This window comes from Phyllobates terribilis, unplaced genomic scaffold (genome assembly GCF_046119375.1).
Source record: "Phyllobates terribilis strain yellow unplaced genomic scaffold, ASM4611937v1 Scaffold_10__3_contigs__length_209671492, whole genome shotgun sequence".
NCBI lineage: Eukaryota > Metazoa > Chordata > Amphibia > Anura > Dendrobatidae > Phyllobates > Phyllobates terribilis.
This window is the reverse complement of record NW_027362770.1, coordinates 180,469,021-180,495,110: the sequence shown is the minus strand read 5'-3', so window position 1 is coordinate 180,495,110 and position 26,090 is coordinate 180,469,021. Positions and strand designations below refer to the sequence as shown.

At 40.7% G+C, this 26,090-nt stretch overlaps 1 protein-coding gene across 1 annotated transcript in view; it reads left to right on the top strand.

The window, feature by feature from the left end:
- Positions 1 to 26,090, top strand: part of ITPR2 (inositol 1,4,5-trisphosphate receptor type 2) — a 294,636-nt gene that overhangs the window by 121,358 nt on the left and 147,188 nt on the right. The window contains exons 11-21 of the mRNA XM_073649236.1: positions 4,184 to 4,335; positions 6,149 to 6,248; positions 6,459 to 6,619; positions 9,405 to 9,546; positions 9,638 to 9,799; positions 10,447 to 10,619; positions 10,737 to 10,856; positions 16,495 to 16,680; positions 16,868 to 17,119; positions 17,212 to 17,356; positions 19,085 to 19,235. Of these exons, the coding sequence (XP_073505337.1) occupies positions 4,184 to 4,335; positions 6,149 to 6,248; positions 6,459 to 6,619; positions 9,405 to 9,546; positions 9,638 to 9,799; positions 10,447 to 10,619; positions 10,737 to 10,856; positions 16,495 to 16,680; positions 16,868 to 17,119; positions 17,212 to 17,356; positions 19,085 to 19,235 (1,744 nt within the window). The remainder of the gene's footprint in view (positions 1 to 4,183; positions 4,336 to 6,148; positions 6,249 to 6,458; positions 6,620 to 9,404; positions 9,547 to 9,637; positions 9,800 to 10,446; positions 10,620 to 10,736; positions 10,857 to 16,494; positions 16,681 to 16,867; positions 17,120 to 17,211; positions 17,357 to 19,084; positions 19,236 to 26,090) is intronic.

Below are 26,090 nucleotides of genomic sequence, written 5' to 3'. Positions count from 1 at the left end.
TCCCGTGTATATACGTGTGTACGTCCCGTGTATATACGTGTGTACGTCCCGTGTATATACGTGTGTACGTGCTGTGTGTATATATATATGTGTACGTCCCGTGTATATACGTGTGTACGTCCCGTGTATATACGTGTGTACGTGCTGTGTATATACGTGTGTACGTGCTGTGTGTATATATATATGTGTACGTCCCGTGTATATACGTGTGTACGTCCCGTGTATATACGTGTGTACGTGCTGTGTGTATATATATATGTGTACGTCCCGTGTATATACGTGTGTACGTCCCGTGTATATATATATGTGTACGTGCTGTGTGTATATATATATGTGTACGTCCCGTGTATATACGTGTGTACGTCCCGTGTATATACGTGTGTACGTGCTGTGTGTATATATATATGTGTATGTCCCGTGTATATACGTGTGTACGTCCCGTGTATATACGTGTGTACGTGCTGTGTGTATATACGTGTGTACGTCCCGTGTATATACGTGTGTACGTCCCGTGTATATACGTGTATACGTGCTGTGTGTATATATATATGTGTACGTCCCGTGTATATACGTGTGTACGTGCTGTGTGTATATATGTGTGTACGTCCCGTGTATATACGTGTGTACGTCCCGTGTATATACGTGTGTACGTGCTGTGTGTATATACGTGTGTACGTCCCGTGTATATACATGTATACGTGCTGTGTGTATATATATATATGTGTACGTCCCGTGTATATACGTGTGTACGTCCCGTGTATATACGTGTGTACGTCCCGTGTATATACGTGTGTACGTCCCGTGTATATATATGTGTACGTCCCGTGTATATACGTGTGTACGTCCCGTGTATATACATGTGTACGTCCCGTGTATATACGTGTGTACGTCCCGTGTATATACGTGTGTACGTGCTGTGTGTATATATATATGTGTACGTCCCGTGTATATATGTGTGTACGTCCCGTGTATATATGTGTGTACGTCCCGTGTATATACGTGTGTACGTCCCGTGTATATACATGTATACGTGCTGTGTGTATATATATATGTGTACGTCCCGTGTATATACGTGTGTACGTCCCGTGTATATACGTGTGTACGTCCCGTGTATATACGTGTGTACGTGCTGTGTGTATATATATATGTGTACGTCCCGTGTATATATGTGTGTACGTCCCGTGTATATATGTGTGTACGTCCCGTGTATATACGTGTGTACGTCCCGTGTATATACGTGTGTACGTGCTGTGTGTATATATATATGTGTACGTCCCGTGTATATACGTGTGTACGTGCTGTGTGTATATATATATGTGTACGTCCCGTGTATATACGTGTGTACGTCCCGTGTATATACGTGTGTACGTGCTGTGTGTATATATATATGTGTACGTCCCGTGTATATACGTGTGTACGTGCTGTGTGTATATATATATGTGTACGTCCCGTGTATATACGTGTGTACGTCCCGTGTATATACGTGTGTACGTGCTGTGTGTATATATATGTGTACGTCCCGTGTATATACGTGTGTACGTGCTGTGTATATACGTGTGTACGTGCTGTGTGTATATACGTGTGTACGTCCCGTGTATATACGTGTGTACGTCCCGTGTATATACATGTATACGTGCTGTGTGTATATATATATGTGTACGTCCCGTGTATATACGTGCTGTGTGTATATATATATGTGTACGTCCCGTGTATATATATATGTGTACGTCCCGTGTATATACGTGTGTACGTCCCGTGTATATACGTGTGTACGTGCTGTGTGTATATATATATGTGTACGTCCCGTGTATATACGTGTGTACGTGCTGTGTGTATATATATATGTGTACGTCCCGTGTATATACGTGTGTACGTGCTGTGTGTATATATATATGTGTACGTCCCGTGTATATACGTGTGTACGTCCCGTGTATATACGTGTGTACGTGCTGTGTATATACGTGTGTACGTGCTGTGTGTATATATATATGTGTACGTCCCGTGTATATACGTGTGTACGTGCTGTGTGTATATATATATATGTGTACGTCCCGTGTATATATATGTGTACGTCCCGTGTATATACGTGTGTACGTCCCGTGTATATACGTGTGTACGTGCTGTGTGTATATATATATATGTGTACGTCCCGTGTATATACGTGTGTACGTCCCGTGTATATACGTGTGTACGTGCTGTGTGTATATATATATATGTGTACGTCCCGTGTATATACGTGTGTACATCCCGTGTATATACGTGTGTACGTGCTGTGTGTATATATATATGTGTGTACGTCCCGTGTATATACGTGTGTACGTCCCGTGTATATACGTGTGTACGTGCTGTGTGTATATATATATGTGTACGTCCCGTGTATATACGTGTGTACGTCCCGTGTATATACGTGTGTACGTGCTGTGTGTATATATATATGTGTACGTCCCGTGTATATACGTGTGTACGTCCCGTGTATATACGTGTGTACGTGCTGTGTGTATATACGTGTGTACGTCCCGTGTATATACGTGTGTACGTGCTGTGTGTATATATATATGTGTACGTCCCGTGTATATACGTGTGTACGTCCCGTGTATATACGTGTGTACGTGCTGTGTGTATATATATATGTGTACGTCCCGTGTATATACGTGTGTACGTCCCGTGTATATACGTGTGTACGTGCTGTGTGTATATACGTGTGTACGTCCCGTGTATATACGTGTGTACGTCCCGTGTATATACGTGTGTACGTCCCGTGTATATACATGTGTACGTCCCGTGTATATACGTGTGTACGTCCCGTGTATATACATGTATACGTGCTGTGTGTATATATGTGTACGTCCCGTGTATATACGTGTGTACGTCCCGTGTATATACGTGTGTACGTCCCGTGTATATACGTGTGTACGTCCCGTGTATATACGTGTGTACGTGCTGTGTGTATATATATATGTGTACGTCCCGTGTATATACGTGTGTACGTCCCGTGTATATACGTGTGTACGTCCCGTGTATATACATGTGTACGTCCCGTGTATATACGTGTGTACGTCCCGTGTATATACGTGTGTACGTCCCGTGTATATACATGTGTACGTCCCGTGTATATACGTGTGTACGTCCCGTGTATATACGTGTGTACGTCCCGTGTATATACGTGTGTACGTCCCGTGTATATACGTGTGTACGTCCCGTGTATATACGTGTGTACGTCCCGTGTATATACATGCATACGTGCTCTGCTCCCCCAGCGCCGGTGCCCTGGCCGTATCTCCGCGCTCAGTGATGTGCTGCCCGCCGCACAGAGCCGCTTTGTTCCCCGCGGCTCGGTGCCATCTGGCCGCAGCTCAGAGACCTCATTTTGTGCCTCTCTAGAGAGCTGAAGTTTCTCCGCAGTGACAGCCGCAGCGAAACTCCTCTCTCTCCGTTTTTCACACTTGCATTTCTTAAAGGAGCCTCCGATCGGTCACATGTATAGGTGGAGATGTCACCGTCTCAGTGGCGATAAAGCAGTGATCATGGGGGCGGCTGAGATTTCTGCACTTATTATATCAATGGCTGATAACAGGGAACAATAGCTTTTATTTAATTGACCCAGAGAATAGAGAATGAATGATATTTGGGGAAGCTCTGGATCCAGCAGTCTCATCGATGGTTAATCTTTCCGGGGGAATCGCCGCTCTCCGTCACGGCGGAGCTGCCAACTCCTCCGCTGCCCGCGAGGCTGAGTCAGCGCGGGCAGCACGTCGGCTGAGGCTTCCAAGGCGTCTCGAGAGCCGGAGCGTGATGTCTCCGCTAAAAATGGAGATGACTCACACGTGAGTCAATAACCGAGGTGTTAGTGGAAGCGCGAGGCGGCACAGAGGATTCCAGCGGGAGCGGAGGAATTAATGCACTTGTGCTCTCACGTTCCCGCTGCCCCTAATACCTCCTGCCGCCCCCCTGCCACCGGCTTGTCCTCTGAATTCAGGAAAATGCAGAAAAAATGGCGACTAAAAAAATATTCCTTGTTTCAGTAAATGAGGATACTCTTGTTTCCATACAGAAGCCTGACCTGAGGGTTTGTTACAGTGTGCCAGTGCAGGGAACATGTGCAGCTCACAGAGGATTGTCTGGACCGGGTACAGTTGTTACAGAGAGGGATTAGATTATTTTCACATTTCTTTGTCCCTTCCAGAGAGAAGGTGAGATACCGGTGTCCAAGAGGAAGTGGCCGGCGGGGGAGAAGATCATGTTCACACTGGTGTCTGTGCCCCACGGGAACGATATTGCGTCTCTCTTTGAGTTGGATGCCACAACACTACAGAGAGCGGATTGCCTGGTGCCGAGGTGAGGGTGGTGCTCCTCAGGGGAGTGGCCAGAGGCGAGGGTGGTGCTCCTCAGGGGAGTGGCCCGAGGCGAGGGTGGTGCTCCTCAGGGGAGTGGCCCGAGGCGAGGGTGGTGCTCCTCAGGGGAGTGGCCCGAGGCGAGGGTGGTGCTCCTCAGGCGAGTGGCCCGAGGCGAGGGTGGTGCTCCTCAGGGGAGTGGCCCGAGGCGAGGGTGGTGCTCCTCTGGGGAGAGGCGAGGGTTGTGCTCCTCAGGGGCGTGGCCATAGTTGATTGTGGTGCTCCTCTGGGGGTGTGGCCATAGTTGATTGTGGTGCTCCTCTGGGGGTGTGGCCATAGTTGATTGTGGTGCTCCTCTGGGGGTGTGGCCAGAGGTGAGGGTGGTGCTCCTCTGGGGGCGTGGCCAGAGGTGTGGGTGGTGCTCCTCTGGGGGCGTGGCCAGAGTCAAGGGTGGTGCTCCTCTGGGGGCGTGGCCAGAGGCGAGGGTGGTGCTCCTCTGGGGGCGTGGCCAGAGGCAAGGGTGGTTCTCCTCTGGGGGTGTGGCCAGAGACGAGGGTGGTGCTCCTCTGGGGGCGTGGCCAGAGGCGAGGGTGGTTCTCCTCTGGGGGCGTGGCCAGAGGCGAGGGTGGTGCTCCTCTGGGGGCATGGCCAGAGGTGTGGGTGGTGCTCCTCTGGGGGCGTGGCCAGAGGTGAGGGTGGTGCTCCTCTGGGGGTGTGGCCAGAGGCGAGGGTGGTGCTCCTCTGGGGGCGTGGCCAGAGGCGAGGGTGGTGCTCCTCTGGGGGCGTGGCCAGAGGCGAGGGTGGTGCTCCTCTGGGGGCGTGGCCAGAGGCGAGGGTGGTGCTCCTCTGGGGGCGTGGCCAGAGGCGAGGGTGGTGCTCCTCTGGGGGCGTGACCAGAGGCGAGGGTGGTGCTCCTCTGGGGGCGTGGCCAGAGGTGTGGGTGGTGCTCCTCTGGGGGCGTGGCCAGAGGTGAGGGTGGTGCTCCTCTGGGGGCGTGGCCAGAGGCGAGGGTGGTGCTCCTCTGGGGGCGTGGCCAGAGGCGAGTGTGGTGCTCCTCTGGGGGCGTGGCCAGAGGCGATGGTGGTGCTCCTCTGGGGGTGTGGCCAGAGGCGAGGGTGGTGCTCCTCTGGGGGTGTGGCCAGAGGTGAGGGTGGTACTCTTCGGTGGAGTGGTCAGAGCTACATGGTACATTGCTGGCTGCCTGCAGCCACCACGAGAAGAAGCTCTGAGGAGTGCATACAGGAGTGCATCTATCTATTTTTCTTTTTTTTCTTCTTTCATTCTTTCTTTCCTTCACTTCCCTTTTTCTTCTTTTATTCCCTTCCTTCCTTCCTTTTTTCCTCCTTCTTTCCTTATTTCCTTTCTTCCTTCCTTCCTTTTTTCTTTCCTTCATTCCTTCCTTTTCTTCTTTCTTTCCTTATTTCCTTTCTTCTTTCCTTATTTCCTTTCTTCTTTCCTTATTTCCTTTCCTCTTTCCTTATTTCCTTTCTTCCTTCCTTCTTTCCTTCCTTCTTTATTTCTTCTTTTCACTTCCTCTTCCCTTTTTTTCTTTCTTTCCTTTCTTCTTTCCCTCTCTTTCCTTCCTTCCTTCCTTCTTTCCTTTCTTTTTCCCTTTCTTTATTTGTTTCTTCTTTTTTTCTTTCCTTCTTTCTTCCTTATCTCCCTTTTCTTTCTTTATTTCCTTACCTCTTTCCTTCCTTACCTCTTTCTTTCCTTTTTCCTTTCATTATTTCCTTTCTTCCTTCCTTCTTTCTTTCTTTTCACTCCCTCTTTCTTTCTTCGTTACTAACCCTTTGCTGAATTATCCTTACCTGCAGGAATTCGTACGTGCGGCTGCGACATCTCTGTACAAACACCTGGGTCACCAGCACCAGTATACCCATCGATACGGAGGAAGAAAGGCCGGTTATGCTGAAGGTACAGATCATGTCAGGTCCCTGAAAGATTACTGATCACAAGGCGAAAAATAATCAGAATGTCACACACAGAATAGTAACCATAACTAATTCTTATTATTTTATTATATATATTTTTTTGTTGTTGTTTTTTTCTAATTTTTTTTCTCATTTTATTTCTGTATTTTTCTGTTGATTTTATTTTATTTTTTTTCCTGTATCTTTTCTTCAGATTGGAACCTGTCAGACCAAAGAGGATAAGGAAGCCTTCGCTATAATATCCGTTCCTCTTAGCGAAGTTCGGGATTTGGATTTCGCTAATGACGCCAATAAGGTTTTAGCGTCGACGGTGAAGAAGTTGGAATATGGAACCATCACACAGAACGAGCGGAGGTCGGATATTCTGTCTGAACTACTCTGCTCCATATAGGCTCATGTCCTCCTAATTATAGAGTCTGCACAGAATTTCATTTGTCAGAGCAGCTGTTTGTGCCTCAGAGCAGCTCTTCCGACTGTAACCGAGGTCAGAAAGTTGCCACCATCATTGGCCATATTGAAATATTATCTTTCTTTCTGTACATAGGTTGATTAGTGCTCAAGGGGATGAGACTGTTACACTGAGGTAGAAGCTTATTTTCACTATATTCCAAAAATTTTGGAAGAAAGATCTAGAAATTTCTATAGAGGTAGTGCATATACAGTAAAGTGAAAGGTTTGAGTAATTCCCCTCGTACTGCTGCCAGAACTAGTTAAGGGCTCAACCTGCTACAGAAATGTAGCAATCCATGAACAGTTAACCAGTCCAATGGTTCAGATCACTTAGCCTTCCCAAGTACCCTTGTATCCTTGGGTGAAAAATACTCTTGTATTCGTGTAGTTTCTATTTAGAGATGTAATTTATACAGTACATAGAAAGATTGGATTAATTATTTCACTTTTTTTGTGCCAAAAATCTACAGGGTCAACCATCTGCCGAAATCTAGTCCACATGGTCACATAACCCTTCTTTCCCAAGTAACCTTGTATCCTAGGGTGAAAAATCATCTTGAAATCTTTGTTTAGAGATGTGAAATGTATAGTGAACAGAAAATTTGGGGTCATCCATTCTTTTTATCTGGCCAAGAAAACGCTAAGCGCTCAACTATCTGCTGAAATTTAGGAAACCACAAAGAGTTGCCCTGGCCAAAGGGGGTTACCCTTCCCTTCCAAGTAACCTGGTATCCTATGGTGAAAAACCATTATGAAACTCTATATAGAGGTGTGATATATACAGTGGAGAAATGGTTTGGGATTGTCATTCTTCTTTTTGGTGCCATAACCAGCTAAGGGCTGACCAAACTGCAGAAATGTAGGAAACCTTGAAGAGTTGGCAAGGCCATCACACTACCTTTCCAAGTATCTTTGAAATCTAGGGTGAAAATCATCTCTTTTTAGAGGGATGATAGATATAATACAAAAAAATGCTGCAGTCGTCTTTCCTCATTTTGGTGACTTAATGGGGCAAGTGATGAACCAACTGCAGAAATGTATGAAACCATGAAGAGTTACCCAAGCCAAGGAGTCACATCACTGTTCCCTCCCAAGTACCCTTGTATCCTAGGGTGAAAAATCATTTTGAAATTTCTAATGTAGAGGTATGTTATATACTGTAGAGAAAAGGGATGGGGCCATCCTCTCTCTTTTCCGTGTCAGAATTAACTAAGGGCTCAAATATCTGCAGAAATTTAGGAAACAATGAAGAGTTGCCCATGCCAAAGGGCCACGTCTCACTTCCCTCCCAAGTACCTTTCAATCCTAAGGGGAAAAAAACATCTAGATATCTATATTAAGAGGTGTGATCTATGTAGTGAACAGAAAGGTTGGGGTTGTCTTTCCTTTTTAGATGGCAAGAAACAGTTAAAGGCTCAACTATCTGCAGAAATTTAGGAAATGACGAAGAGTTGCCCAGGCCAAAAGGTCACATTACCCTTCCTTCCCAAATAATGTTGTATCGTATCGTCAAAAATAATCTTGAAACTCTATTTAGAGGTATATATACAGTGGAGCGGAAGTTTGGGTCCTTTTTTTGGTGCCATAACAAGCTAAATACTGAATAAACTGCAGAAATGTAGGAAGCCTTGCATAGGCCAAAGTGTCACATCATATTTCCCTCCCAAGTACCTTTTAATTCTAGGGTGAAAAAGCTTCTTGAAATCTCTGTTTAAAAGTGTGCTATATACAATACAAAGAAATGTTGGAGTTTTCTGTCCTCTTTTTGGTGCCATAATGTGGCTAAGGATGGACCAACTGCAGAAATGTAGGAAACTATGAAGAGTTACCCAGACCAAGGGGATAAAACATCCTTCCCTTCCAAGTACCCTTATATCCTAGAGTGAAAAATCATTTTTAAAATTCTATTTAGAGGTGTGATGTATACTATAAAGAAAGAGTTGGTTCTGGCACTGAAAAGAGGGAGGACTGCACCTACTAAGGGTCCAGCTTTCTGCAGAAGTTTAGAAAACCATGAAGAGTTGTCCAGGCCAAAGGTTTGCATCATAGTTTCCATTTCTAGGATGCAAGTTCAGAATTATGATACAAGTTTCACAATTCTAGGATGCAAGAAAACTTGTACCCTAAGGTGAAAAATCATCTTGAAATCTCTATTTTTGGTTGTCCTACTTAGTGCCAGAACTAGAAATCTAGCAATACTCAAAGACTTGCCCTAGCCAGTCGTTCACATCATCCTTCTCTCCCAAGTACCCTTTTATCCTAAGGTGAAAAAATCATCTTGAAATCTTTATTTCGGGTTGTCTTTTTTAGCGCCAGATCTAGAAATCTAGCAATACTCAAAGAGTTGCCCTAGCCAGTCATTCACATCATCGTTCTTTACCAAGTACCTTTAAATCCTAGGGTGAAAAATAATCTTGAAACTTTGTTTAAAGGTGTGAACTATTCAATACAGAAAAATAAGTAATCTTCCTTGTTTTTGGTGCCAGGACCAGCTCCAGACTTTCCCAGATTTAACAAACTATTGAAAGTTGCTGAGGCCAAAGGGTCAAACTGCCCTTTTTTTGTCTAAGTACTCTTATATCCTGGGGTGAAGTGTGTTGCTTAATCTATCCCTGTGGAGTTAAGGGTGTTTTTTTCTAGTATGAACTTTTGGGGCGTCCTTTAGTTATTCTGATTTTGTTCTTTTCAGGTTTGTTACGAAACTTCTAGAGGATCTGATATTTTTTGTGGCTGGGGTTCCAAATAACGGTCAAGAAGTGCTGGATGTTGTGGTCACCAAACCCGACCGGGAGAGACAAAAGTTAATGAGGGAGCAGAATATTTTAGCACAGGTGACAAGTCTAAGACCAGCTTGGCTGATAATAATGGAAGTAGATTCTTTATGTTTAGTTATTTTATTTTTTATAATTTTGGGGTCTACAGATTTTTGGCATTTTGAAGGCTCCATTTAAAGACAAGGCTGGTGAAGGCTCCATGCTTCGCCTTGAAGATCTGGGAGACCAGAGATATGCCCCGTACAAGTATATCCTGCGGCTCTGCTATCGCGTCCTGAGACACTCACAACAGGACTATCGCAAGAACCAGGTAACCAGCAGAGTGCAGCTCTGGAGTATAATACAGGATGTAACTCAGGATCAGTAATGTAATGTATGTACACAGTGACTGCACAAGCAGAATAGTGAGTGCAGCTCTGGAGTATAATACAGGATGTAACTCAGGATCAGTAATGTAATGTATGTACACAGTGATTGCACCAGCAGAATAGTGAGTGCAGCTCTGGGGTATAATACAGGAGGTAACTCAGGATCAGTACAGGATAAGTAATGTAGTGTATATACACAGTGACTGCACCAGCAGAATAGTGAGTACAGCTCTGGGGTATAATACAGGATGTAACTCAAGATCAGTAATGTAATGTATGTACACAGTGACTGCACCAGCAGAATAGTGAGTGCAGCTCTGGAGAATAATACAGAATAAGTGATGTATAGTACGTGATTCTCTTTTTTGACTTTTGAGAGTAAACTTTGTACAATTCTTCTTTGTCCGGGTTCCTCGTTCCTCCCGGTCATGTGTCTCGTTACGTTTTCAGCCTAATCTCCGTACATGTAGCGATTGTTGCCCCTGGGGTCTGAGCTCTGCCTTTAGTCTCTGCTCGCTGTGAGGGGTAGTAGGATATTCAGGGGTCTCCTCTTCTACACTGACACGGCCGCTCGTATCTCCACATCCAGGAATACATCGCCAAGCACTTCTGCGTCATGCAATCACAGATCGGATACGATATCCTGGCGGAGGACACGATCACAGCTCTGCTACACAACAACCGCAAACTGCTGGAGAAGCACATCACCGCCAAAGAGATCGAAACGTTTGTCAACTTATTAAGAAGGAACAGAGAACCGAGGTCAGTGATCATCCGCTGCACGTATTATAGCGACATATATAACGACATTAGTGTCATTGTCCTGTGGTGTTATTGTACGGGATCACTATAAAGGGCTTTACTGTGTCCACCCCACAGATTCCTGGATTATCTATCAGATCTCTGCGTATCCAACACAACCGCAATCCCTGTGACTCAAGAGCTGATCTGCAAATTTATGCTCAGCCCTGGAAATGCTGATATTCTCATCCAGACAAAGTAGGTTTCATGGTATTCTGTCATTTACTAGTATGTAACTACTATAATACTGCCCCCTATGTACAAGAATATAACTACTATAATACTGCTCCTATGTACAAGAATATAACTACTATAATACTGCCCCTATGTACAAGAATATAACTACTATAATACTGCCCCCTATGTACAAGAATATAACTACTATAATACTGCTCCTATGTACAAGAATATAACTACTATAATACTGCCCCTATGTACAAGAATATAACTACTATAATACTGCTCCTATGTACAAGAATATAACTACTATAATACTGCCGCTATGTACAAGAATATAACTACTATAATACTGCTCCTGTATACAAGAATATAACTACTATAATACTGCCCCCTATGTACAAGAATATAACTACTATAATACTACCCCTATGTACAAGAATATAACTACTATAATACTGCTCCTATGTACAAGAATATAACTACTATAATACTGCCGCTATGTACAAGAATATAACTACTATAATACTGCTCCTGTATACAAGAATATAACTACTATAATACTGCCCCCTATGTACAAGAATATAACTACTATAATACTGCTCCTTTATACAAGAATATAACTACTATAATACTGCCCCTATGTACAAGAATATAACTACTATAATACTGCTCCTATGTACAAGAATATAACTACTATAATACTGCTCCTATGTACAAGAATATAACTACTATAATACTGCTCCTATGTACAAGAATATAACTACTATAATACTGCTCCTATGTACAGGAATATAACTACTATAATACTGCCCCCTATGTACAAGAATATAACTACTATAATACTGCTCCTATGTACAAGAATATAACTACTATAATACTGCCCCTATGTACAAGAATATAACTACTATAATACTGCTCCTATGTACAAGAATATAACTACTATAATACTGCTCCTATGTACAAGAATATAACTACTATAATACTGCCCTCTATGTACAAGAATATAACTACTATAATACTGCTCCTATGTACAAGAATATAACTACTATAATACTGCTCCTATGTACAAGAATATAACTACTATAATACTGCCCCTATGTACAAGAATATAACTACTATAATACTGCTCCTATGTACAAGAATATAACTACTATAATACTGCCCCCTATGTACAAGAATATAACTACTATAATACTGCTCCTATGTACAAGAATATAACTACTATAATACTGCTCCTATGTACAAGAATATAACTACTATAATACTGCTCCTATGTACAAGAATATAACTACTATAATACTGCCCCCTATGTACAAGAATATAACTACTATAATACTGCCCCCTATGTACAAGAATATAACTACTATAATACTGCTCCTATGTACAAGAATATAACTACTATAATACTGCTCCTATGTACAAGAATATAACTACTATAATACTGCTCCTATGTACAAGAATATAACTACTATAATACTGCTCCTATGTACAAGAATATAACTACTATAATACTGCCCCTATGTACAAGAATATAACTACTATAATACTGCCCCTATGTACAAGAATATAACTACTATAATACTGCCCCCTATGTAGAAGAATATAACTACTATAATACTGCCCCTATGTACAAGAATGTAACTACTATAATACTGCCCCTATGTACAAGAATATAACTACTATAATACTGCCCCCTATGTATAAGAATATAGCTACTATAATACTGCCCCCCTATGTACAAGAATATAACTACTATAATACTGCTCCTATGTACAAGAATATAACTACTATAATACTGCCCCCTATGTACAAGAATATAACTACTATAATACTGCCCCCTATGTACAAGAATATAACTACTATAATACTGCCCCTATGTACAGGAATATAACTACTATAATACTGCTCCTATGTACAAGAATATAACTACTATAATACTGCTCCTATGTACAAGAATATAACTACTATAATACTGCTCCTATGTACAAGAATATAACTACTATAATACTGCTCCTATGTACAGGAATATAACTACTATAATACTGCCCCCTATGTACAAGAATATAACTACTATAATACTGCTCCTATGTACAAGAATATAACTACTATAATACTGCCCATATGTACAAGAATATAACTACTATAATACTGCTCCTATGTACAAGAATATAACTACTATAATACTGCTGCTATGTACAAGAATATAACTACTATAATACTGCTCCTATGTACAAGAATACAACTACTATAATACTGCCCCCTATGTACAAGAATATAACTACTATAATACTGCCCCTATGTACAAGAATATAGCTACTATAATACTGCCCCCTATGTACAAGAATATAACTACTATAATACTGCTCCTATGTACAAGAATATAACTACTATAATACTGCCCCCTATGTACAAGAATATAACTACTATAATACTGCTCCTATGTACAAGAATATAACTACTATAATACTGCCCCCTATGTACAAGAATATAACTACTATAATACTGCCCCTATGTACAGGAATATAACTACTATAATACTGCTCCTATGTACAAGAATATAACTACTATAATACTGCTCCTATGTACAAGAATATAACTACTATAATACTGCTCCTATGTACAAGAATATAACTACTATAATACTGCTCCTATGTACAGGAATATAACTACTATAATACTGCCCCCTATGTACAAGAATATAACTACTATAATACTGCCCCTATGTACAGGAATATAACTACTATAATACTGCCCCTATGTACAAGAATATAACTACTATAATACTGCCCCTATGTACAAGAATATAACTACTATAATACTGCTCCTATGTACAAGAATATAACTACTATAATACTGCTCCTATGTACAAGAATATAACTACTATAATACTGCTCCTATGTACAAGAATATAACTACTATAATACTGCTCCTATGTACAAGAATATAACTACTATAATACTGCCCATATGTACAAGAATATAACTACTATAATACTGCTCCTATGTACAAGAATATAACTACTATAATACTGCTGCTATGTACAAGAATATAACTACTATAATACTGCTCCTATGTACAAGAATACAACTACTATAATACTGCCCCCTATGTACAAGAATATAACTACTATAATACTGCCCCCTATGTACAAGAATATAACTACTATAATACTGCCCCCTATGTACAAGAATATAACTACTATAATACTGCCCCCTATGTACAAGAATATAACTACTATAATACTGCCCCCTATGTACAAGAATATAACTACTATATTACTGCCCCCTATGTACAAGAATATAACTACTATAATACTGCCCCCTATGTACAAGAATATAACTACTATAATACTGCTCCTATGTACAAGAATATAACTACTATAATACTGCCCCCTATGTACAAGAATATAACTACTATAATACTGCCCCTATGTACAAGAATATAACTACTATAATACTGCTCCTATGTACAGGAATATAACTACTGTAATACTGCCCCCTATGTACAAGAATATAACTACTATAATACTGCTCCTATGTACATGAATATAACTACTATAATACTGCCCCTATGTACAAGAATATAACTACTATAATACTGCTCCCTATGTACAAGAATATAACTACTATAATACTGCCCCCTATGTACAAGAATATAACTACTATAATACTGCTCCTATGTACAAGAATACAACTACTATAATACTGCCCCTATGTACAAGAATACAACTACTATAATACTGCCCCTATGTACAAGAATATAACTACTATAATACTGCCCCTATGTACAAGAATATAACTACTATAATACTGCTCCTATGTACAGGAATATAACTACTGTAATACTGCCCCCTATGTACAAGAATATAACTACTATAATACTGCTCCTATGTACATGAATATAACTACTATAATACTGCCCCTATGTACAAGAATATAACTACTATAATACTGCTCCCTATGTACAAGAATATAACTACTATAATACTGCCCCTATGTACAAGAATATAACTACTATAATACTGCTCCTATGTACGAGAATATAACTACTATAATACTGCCCCCTATGTACAAGAATATAACTACTATAATACTGCTCCTATGTACAAGAATACAACTACTATAATACTGCTCCTATGTACGAGAATATAACTACTATAATACTGCCCCCTATGTACAAGAATATAACTACTATAATACTGCCCCCTATGTACAAGAATATAACTACTATAATACTGCTCCTATGTACAAGAATATAACTACTATAATACTGCTCCTATGTACATGAATATAACTACTATAATACTGCTCCTATGTACATGAATATAACTACTATAATACTGCTCCTATGTACATGAATATAACTACTATAATACTGCTCCTATGTACAAGAATATAACTACTATAATACTGCTCCTATGTACATGAATATAACTACTATAATACTGCTCCCTATATACAAGAATATAACTACTATAATACTGCCCCTATGTACAAGAATATAACTACTATAATACTGTCCCATATGTACAAGAATATAACTACTATAATACCGCCCCTATGTACAAGAATATAACTACTATAATACTGCCCCCTATGTACAAGAATATAACTACTATAATACTGCCTCTATGTACAAGAATATAACTACTATAATACTGCTCCTATGTACAAGAATATAACTACTATAATACTGCCACTATGTACAAGAATATAACTACTATAATACTGCTCCTATGTACAAGAATATAACTACTATAATACTGCCCCTATGTACAAGAATATAACTACTATAATACTGCCACTATGTACAAGAATATAACTACTATAATACTGCTCCTATGTACAAGAATATAACTACTATAATACTGCCCCTATGTACAAGAATATAACTACTATAATACTGCCCCCTATGTACAAGAATATAACTACTATAATACTGCCCCCTATGTACAAGAATATAACTACTATAATACTGCTCCTGTGTACAAGAATATAACTACTATAATACTGCCCCCTATGTACAAGAATATAACTACTATAATACTGCCACTATGTACAAGAATATAACTACTATAATACTGCCCCCTATGTACAAGAATATAACTACTATAATACTGCCCCCTATGTACAAGAATATAACTACTATAACACTGCCCCTATAGACAAGAATATAACTACTATAATACTGCCCCCTATGTACAAGAATATAACTACTATAACACTGCCCCTATAGACAAGAATATAACTACTATAATACTGCTCCTATGTACAAGAATATAACTACTATAATACTGCCCCCTATGTACAAGAATATAACTACTATAACACTGCCCCTATATACAAGAATATAACTACTATAATACTGCCCCCTATGTACAAGAATATAACTACTATAACACTGCCCCTATATACAAGAATATAACTACTATAATACTGCTCCTATGTACAAGAATATAACTACTATAATACTGCTCCTATGTACAAGAATATAACTACTATAATACTGCCCCCTATGTACAAGAATATAACTACTATAATACTGCTCCTATGTACAAGAATATAACTACTATAATACTGCTCCTATGTACAAGAATATAACTACTGTAATACTGCCCCTATGGTATAATTTGCTATGCTGTCCTCCTGTTCTCCAGGTTGGTCTCCATGCAGATGGATAACCCTTTGGAGTGCCCGGTTCTGTCTGACGACATTGATGAGGAGGAGGTTTGGTTATACTGGATTGACAGTAATAAGGAGCCTCATGGAAAAGCTATTCGACATCTTGCACAAGAGGCAAAGGAAGGAACTAAAGTGGACCTAGAAGTCTTAAACTACTACAGGTGGGTTTGGTCCTTGGAGCGCAGATTCATGGAGCCAGCCTGTGTGCTGCCATGTAGTGCACCTGAGAAAGGGAGACTTCTACAGGAGCATGCATGATTTATAATAATTTTTTTAATGTACTGCCCCTTTAAGTGTCCGGTTCTCTCTTTTCTTAGCCATCCATCCCTTTCCTTCTTTCCTGTCCAGGTACCAGTTGAACCTTTTTGCGCGGATGTGCCTGGACCGCCAGTATCTCGCCATCAACCAGATCTCCACGCAGCTGTCGGTGGATCTGATCCTGCGCTGCATGTCCGACGAGGGCCTCCCGTACGACTTACGCGCCTCCTTCTGCCGCCTCATGCTTCACATACACGTGGACAGAGACCCCCAGGAAACGGTGGTCCCGGTGAAATACGCCCGGCTGTGGACAGAGATTCCTACGCGGATCACCATCCACGAGTGAGCGATGTTTTTTTTTTTTTACACATTTTTCTTCTTGGAGAGAAATGTATGAAAACTAAGTGTCATCTCGATTCCGTCCTCATCCGCAGATACGACTCGTGCACCGACTCCTCCAGAGATGAGATGAAGCAGAAGTTCACTTTCACCATGCAGTTTGTCGAAGAATATCTGAAAGAAGTCGTGACTCAGCCTTTTCCTTTTGGCGACAAAGAGAAAAATAAACTAACTTTTGAGGTATTACGTTTTACCGCCCCCTTCACTTCCCAAGCTACATTCAGAATTCTGCTGGATTTCTGTTGGCTCTCAAGTTGCACAATTTCACATCTTTTCCCTGCCTCCTGCTTGCTTGTAGGATGCTCGGGTGTTTTTAGAGCCCTGCTGGATTCCTGTTGGCTCTCATGTTTTTGAACTTCAAATCTTCCTCTTTCTTTGTCTATTTTCAGCAGAAATATAACCAGAAATTTGATAGATTTCTGTTGGCTCTTAAGTTGCAAAATTTCACATCTTCTTCCTGCCTCCTGCTTGTTTGTAGGATTTTCAAGTGTTTTTAGAGTTCTGCTAGATTCCTGTTAGCTCTCAGGTTTTTGAATTGCAAATCGCCTTCTTTTTGTATCTGTGTCTATTTTCAGCAGAATTGTAATCAGGATTTTGCTAGATTTCTGTTGGCTCTGAAGTTGCACAATTTCACATCTTTTCCCTGCCTCCTGCTTGTTTGTAAGCTGCTCAGGTATTTTTAGAGTTCTGCTGGATTCCTGTTAGGTTTTAGAACTCCTCTTTTTGTGTCTGTTTTCAGCAGAAATATAACCAGAATTTTGATAGACTTCTCTTGACTCTGAAGTTACATAATTTCACATCTTCTTCCTGCCTCCTGCTTGCTTGTAGAATGCTTTTAGAGTTCTGCTGGATTCCTCTGCTCTCAGTTTTTTGAACTGCAAATCGCCTTCTTTTTTGTGTCTGTGTGTATTTTCAGCAGAATTCAGGATTTTGCTAGATTTCTGTTGGCTCTTAGGCTGCATAATTTCACACCTTTTCCCTGCCTCCTGCTTGCTTGTAGAATGCTCTGATGGTTTTAGAGTTCTGCTGGATTCCTGTTAGCTCTCAGGTTGTTGAACTTCAAATCGCCCTCTTTCTGGGTCTATTTAAAGCATGCAGAATCGTAACCAGAATTTTGATATATTTCTCTTGCACCTCAAGTTGCACAATTTCACTTCTTCTTCCTGCCTCCTGCTTGCTTGTAGGATGCTCGGGTGTTTTTAGAGCCCTGCTGGATTCCTGTTGACTCTCAGGTTTTTGAACTTCAAATCTTCCTCTTTCTTTGTCTATTTTCAGCAGAAATATAAGCAGAAATTTGATAGATTTCTGTTGGCGATCAAGTTGCACAATTTCACGTCTTCTTCCTGCCTCCTGCTTGCTTGTAGAATACTTAGGTGTTTTTAGAGTTCTGCTGGATTCCTGTTGGCTCTCAGGTTGTTGAACTTCAATTTTTTCTTGGTACCTTCTACTTGATCTGTGTATTTTCCACTGTGGTTGGAGTTCTGCTGGATTCCTGTTAGCTCTCAGGATGTTGAACCTCAAATAGTCCTCCTACTGGTTGAGTGTCTATTCGGAGCCAGCACAGTTGTAGTGTGAATTCTGCTGGATTACTGTTCCCAGGTTTCAGAATTTCATATATTATTGCCTCTGTGTTTTCTTGACTTTTATTTTCTGGATTCCAGTTAGATCTCAGGCTTGTAAGCCTCAATAAGTCGTCCTACTGGTTGATTGTCTAGTCTGAGCATACATACTTGTAATCAGAATTAAGCTGGGTTTCTGGTAGCTCTCAGGTTGGAGGTAACACAGCAGGACTACATGTTGGCATCTGTTAATAATTACTGGGGTATTTCCCTTTAAGCCATGGCCAATGTGAATGTCTATCTATAGAAATTTCCAGAATTGTTCAGGACCCTCTTTGTTCTCCTGCAGGTGGTCCACTTGGCGCGAAATCTCATCTACTTTGGATTCTACAGCTTCAGCGAGCTTCTCCGTCTGACCCGGACCTTGTTGGCCATTTTGGATATCGTCCAGAGCCCCATGTCTCCGTACCTGGGAGGGTTCATCAAATTTCAAGATGGAGGTATCAGATAAGCTTTCACAAAATCACTTTCCTTTTGTAGTCCGGGGAAAAACAAATGTGCCCCTACCCCTGTGTTGTGGAAAAGGAAAAATGGGAAATAATGCTGCCATAAAACAACCCAAAAAGGTACAATGCAGTGCCTAAATAGTAGCGCCACACAGTGACTGTAGCGTGCGTCACAATTACATAAATCCACGTATTGATTCTGTACAGTGAACATATAACAGCGCCATACACTGCCCATGTGATGCTGCCAAACAGCAGCACATTAAATCTCCGCACAGTGCATAAATAATACTGCCATACTGTAACGTATAACAGCTCCATACAGGGGCCAAATAATACTGCTATATAGTAACAAATAACCACTCCATGCACAGGCCAAATAATACTGCCATACCGTGACACATAACCACTCCATACACAGGCCAAGTAATACTGCCATGAGTAACGTATAACAGCTCCATACAGGGGCCAATAATACTGGCATACAGTGACGCATAACAGCTTCATACACAGGCCAATTAATACTGCCATACAGTAACTTATAACAGCTTTATACAGGGGCCAAATAATGCTGCCATATAGTAACTCATAACAGTTCCATACAGGAGCCAAATAATACTGCCATATAGTAACATATAACTGCGCCATACAGGGCCCAAATAATACTGCCATGCAACAACTCATAACCGCTCCATACACAGGCCAAATAATACTGCCATACAGTAATGTATAACAGCTCCATACAGGGGCCAGATAATACTGCCACACCATACATATGTAGTTCCATACAGTCCCCAAATAATGCTGCTATATGGCAAAAGATTATAGTTCCCTACAGGGCCAAATCAGCCAGACAAAAACAGTAACAAATTCCAGTTCCACGCAGCTTCCAAAAATACTGCCAAACAGTAACACAATACAGTTCTGTACATTTCCCAAATAATACAGCAACACATTATCGTTACATACAGCTACGAAAAAATAATACTGTCAAATAGTAACACATTACACTGACTAATACTGCCATACAGCGACATAATACAGTTGCATACAGCACCCAAATGAAATTGCCAAACAGTAATTTCATACAGCTATCAAATAATACCGCCATACAGCAACACATTACACTACCATTCAGCACACAAATAATATAACCATATGCTCCCAAACATTAAAGTTCCATACAGCCGCCAATTAGGGTTTCATTCAGTGACCAGATAATACCGCCAAACAGTAACACTTTACAGGTCCATGCTGTGTACGCAGACCCCTGGCTGTCCGGAGGAGCAGGTTATGTACCGTTACACCAGGATATTAGAGTTTCCAGCAGTTTCTTGAAACAAGTGATATAAAACTTTTATTCTCCGTCTTAAAGACACGGCGGTGACAGTGTGCGATTGTGACAGCTACATTTTAACATTTTTACATTTTTTAGACACGAGTGAAGCCTGTCTGCAGACAGAACTGCAAATGAATCAATCCATGTGTCAGAATAATGTGGTAAAGAGACTCTATTACATAGAAAACTCGCTGTACCGACAGACGATCACCGGGTAAAACTTCTCCCATAGAACAATCCGAGGCCATTAGAATAATAAGGCGACTGGCAGGATTGCTGTCCTCTCTCATTTCTATCCAGGATCCAGACAAGCCTAGAAAATACTATGTATTGTTAGAAAGGACGAGCACTTCTTGTTTGTAAAAAATGCTGTCATGTAGTAATACTGCCATAATACACATAAACAAATAATGCTGCCAAACTGTGCTTAAAAATATACCGCTATCCTTTACTAAGTAATAGTATTACTCAGTGCTTACATCAGAGAGTAATATAGTTCTATAAAAGTGGTAAATGTGGAACACATATCAGACAATACAGTGCCTATATAATATCGCTATACAGAAGTTACACAGGAGCACCATATAGCGGCACATAACAATGCATCCAGTGACTATATAATATTTCACTATCATATCTACTGTATCTAATAAAGTTCTACATTGAGTAAATATGATTGTCATACCGTGTCTACATAATACTTCCATACACTGTCTGCATAATACTTCCATACAGTGTCTGCATAATACTCCCATACAGTGTCTACATAATACTTCCATACAGTGTCTGCATAATACTCCCATACCGTGTCTACATAATACTTCCATACAGTGTCCACATAATACTCCCATACAGTGTCTGCATAATACTCCCATACAGTGTCTGCATAATACTCCCATACAGTGTCTGCATAATACTTCCATACAGTGTCTACATAATACTTCCATACAGTGTCTACATAATACTTCCATACAGTGTCTCATAATACTTCCATACAGTGTCTACATCATACTCCCATACAGTGTCTACATAATACTCCCATACAGTGTCTACATAATACTTCCATACAGTGTCTCATAATACTTCCATACAGTGTCTACATCATACTCCCATACAGTGTCTACATAATACTCCCATACAGTGTCCACATAATACTCCCATACAGTGTCCGCATAATACTCCCATACAGTGTCTGCATAATACTCCCATACAGTGTCTACATAATACTCCCATACAGTGCCCACATAATACTCCCATACAGTGTCTACATAATACTCCCATACAGTGTCTACATAATACTCCCATACAGTGTCTACATAATACTCCCATACAGTGCCCACATAATACTCCCATACAGTGTCTACATAATACTCCCATACAGTGTCTACATAATACTCCCATACAGTGTCTACATAATACTTCCATACAGTGTCTCATAATACTTCCATACAGTGTCTACATCATACTCCCATACAGTGTCTACATAATACTCCCATACAGTGTCCACATAATACTCCCATACAGTGTCCGCATAATACTCCCATACAGTGTCTGCATAATACTCCCATACAGTGTCTACATAATACTCCCATACAGTGCCCACATAATACTCCCATACAGTGTCCGCATAATACTCCCATAGAGTGTCTGCATAATACTCCCATACAGTGTCTACATAATACTCCCATACAGTGCCCACATAATACTCCCATACAGTGTCTACATAATACTCCCATACAGTGTCTACATAATACTCCCATACAGTGTCTACATAATACTCCCATACAGTGTCCGCATAATACTCCCATACAGTGTCCGCATAATACTCCCATAGAGTGTCTGCATAATACTCCCATACAGTGTCTACATAATACTCCCATACAGTGCCCACATAATACTCCCATACAGTGTCTACATAATACTCCCATACAGTGTCTACATAATACTCCCATACAGTGTCCACATAATACTCCCATACAGTGTCCGCTTAATACTCCCATAGAGTGTCTGCATAATACTCCCATACAGTGTCTACATATTACTCCCATACAATGCCCACATAATACTCCCATACAGTGTCTACATAATACTCCCATACAGTGTCTACATAATACTCCCATACAGTGTCTACATAATACTTCCATACAGTGTCTCATAATACTTCCATACAGTGTCTCATAATACTTCCATACAGTGTCTACATCATACTCCCATACAGTGTCTACATAATACTCCCATACAGTGTCCACATAATACTCCCATACAGTGTCCGCATAATACTCCCATACAGTGTCCGCATAATACTCCCATAGAGTGTCTGCATAATACTCCCATACAGTGTCTACATAATACTCCCATACAGTGCCCACATAATACTCCCATACAGTGTCTACATAATACTCCCATACAGTGTCTACATAATACTCCCATACAGTGTACATAATACTTCCATACAGTGTCTCATAATACTTCCATACAGTGTCTCATAATACTTCCATACAGTGTCTCATAATACTTCCATACAGTGTCTACATCATACTCCCATACAGTGTCTACATAATACTCCCATACAGTGTCCACATAATACTCCCATACAGTGTCCGCATAATACTCCCATACAGTGTCCGCATAATACTCCCATAGAGTGTCTGCATAATACTCCCATACAGTGTCTACATAATACTCCCATACAGTGCCCACATAATACTCCCATACAGTGTCTACATAATACTCCCATACAGTGTCTACATAATACTCCCATACAGTGTCTACATAATACTTCCATACAGTGTCTCATAATACTTCCATACAGTGTCTCATAATACTTCCATACAGTGTCTACATCATACTCCCATACAGTGTCTACATAATACTCCCATACAGTGTCCACATAATACTCCCATATTGTGTCCGCATAATACTCCCATACAGTGTCCGCATAATACTCCCATACAGTGTCTACATAATACTTCCATACAGTGTCTCATAATACTTCCATACAGTGTCTACATAATACTCCCATACAGTGTCTACATAATACTTCCATACAGTGTCTACATAATACTCCCATACAGTGTCCACATAATACTCCCATACAGTGTCCGCATAATACTCCCATAGAGTGTCTGCATAATACTCCCATACAGTGTCCGCATAATACTCCCATAGAGTGTCTGCATAATACTCCCATACAGTGTCTACATAATACTTCCATACAGTGTCTCATAATACTTCCATACAGTGTCTACATAATACTTCCATACAGTGTCTCATAATACTTCCATACAGTGTCTACATCATACTCCCATACAGTCTCTACATCATACTCCCATACAGTGTCTACATCATACTCCCATACAGTGTCCACATAATACTCCCATACAGTGTCTATATATTACTGTTAATCAAAGAATCACACACAGTGGCTACTTAACATAGTACCACCATACCGAGGCCACATAGTAGTGCCATACAGGAAAACATAACAATTCATACATGGACTAAATACGGCCAAACGTTTCCTATATAATACAATCATAGAATGAACACACCTGATTAGCATACAGAGCCTACATAATACTGGTATATAGTGGCTACATAATACTGCCATTCAGTGCTTATAGTGTTAAACATAGATGTGTAGGAGTTGCCATATCACATGTGGGGTTATCCTGTCGATTGCTACGTGCTGCTGTAGAACTCGTGTCAGTCCATACAGTGCCAACATAAGTGTTATATACTGAACTCATGTCAGAAAATACAGTGCCTGCTTAATACCGCCATACAGTGCCCTTGTAAATATATAATATACCAACACAGAAATCATACGGTGGCAGCATAATACTGCTAGACATTACCTACATAAGTATTATATACTGAGTGCCTGCTTAATACACATAACACATAACAAATACAGTTCTAAAATGAACACTTATCAGTTCCTAAATAATACTGCCATGAAGTGCTCATGTAACAATGTCTCATACCAACACACAAATCATACAGTGGCAGCATAATTCTGCCACACATTACCTACATAATAGTGTTATATACTGAAGTCATATCAGACCATACAATGCCTAAATAATACCGCCATACAGTGCTTATGTAACCATATCATATATTATCCCATTACGAATCATACATTGCTAACATAATAGTGTTATACACTGAACTCCTATCCCTCACTATATTGCCTTACATAATACCGCCATACAGTGCCCATGTAAATATATCATATACCAACACAGAAATCATACAGTGGCAGCATAATACTGCTATACATTACCTACATAAGTATATACTGAGTGCTTAAAAAATACCGCCATACAGTGCCCAAGTAACAATGTCCTATACCAATGCATCAGTCATACAGTGGCAGCATAATACTGCTATACATTACCGACATAAGTATTATATACTGAGTGCCTAAACAATACCGCCATTCAGTGCCTATGTAACAATGCTCTATACCAATGCAATCAATCATACAGTGGTAGCATAATACTGCCATACGTTACCTACATAAGTATTATATACTGAGTGCTTAAAAAATACCGCCATACAGTGCCCAAGTAACAGTGTCCTATACCAATGCATCAATCATACAGTGGTAGCATAATACTGCTGTACATTACTTACAGAATAGTGTTATATACTGAATCACGCCACAACATACAGTGCCTAAATAATACTGCCATACAGTGCCCATGTAACCATGTCATATACCATCCCATTACCAATCATGCGGTGCCAATGTAATACTGCCTTACATTGCCCACACAATAGCTTTATACAATGATCGCATATCGTTCTCTAAATAATAGCGCCATATAGTGCCAATGAAGGGCACCAGATGGCGGAGGTTTTAGGCAAGGTTTGCTCTGGCGGCATTAAATAAATCGCCCCTGTTACCCACAAACCCTGCACTCCGATAAAGTTTCCGTTCCGTAAAGTTTTGCAGCCGCCTCTAAATTAAAGCCAAACTTTGGTTAATGTGGCCCCGTCACCTCCCCCGCCTCCCGCCTTAGCTGGAGGAATGGGAGCAATTACGCGGCATTTCCATCCCGTCTATAGAATTCCATCGGAGGTAAATGATCTCCGGCGGAGAATCAGCGCTTTGTGAATCAGCTCCAAGACGTGAAGAAGAAGAAGACGACGTCTCTCATTGTCTTACATGAAGGATCCGGGGGACGGCGCGTCGTTAAAATATTCACTTTCACACTATTGAGTCATCTCGCCGGTCCGTAAATCCTGCTAATGTTAGCGCCACTTTCCCCGTTGTCTGCGGTATAAATGGCGTGCGCTCCCCTTTGTGAGCGCCGCTCTTATCATATCTTTTTTTTAAGGCTGCGAGGTAGAAGATGTCACTCCTGCAGCTGGCAGGTTAATGAGGCGGCACAATAGTCAGCGCCTCCGGGCCATCTATTGTCTCGCCAGTCATTACATCCTTTCTACCTGGTTCTCTCTGAATATGAAAAGCCGCCACACACCGTCCCCGACAGACAAAC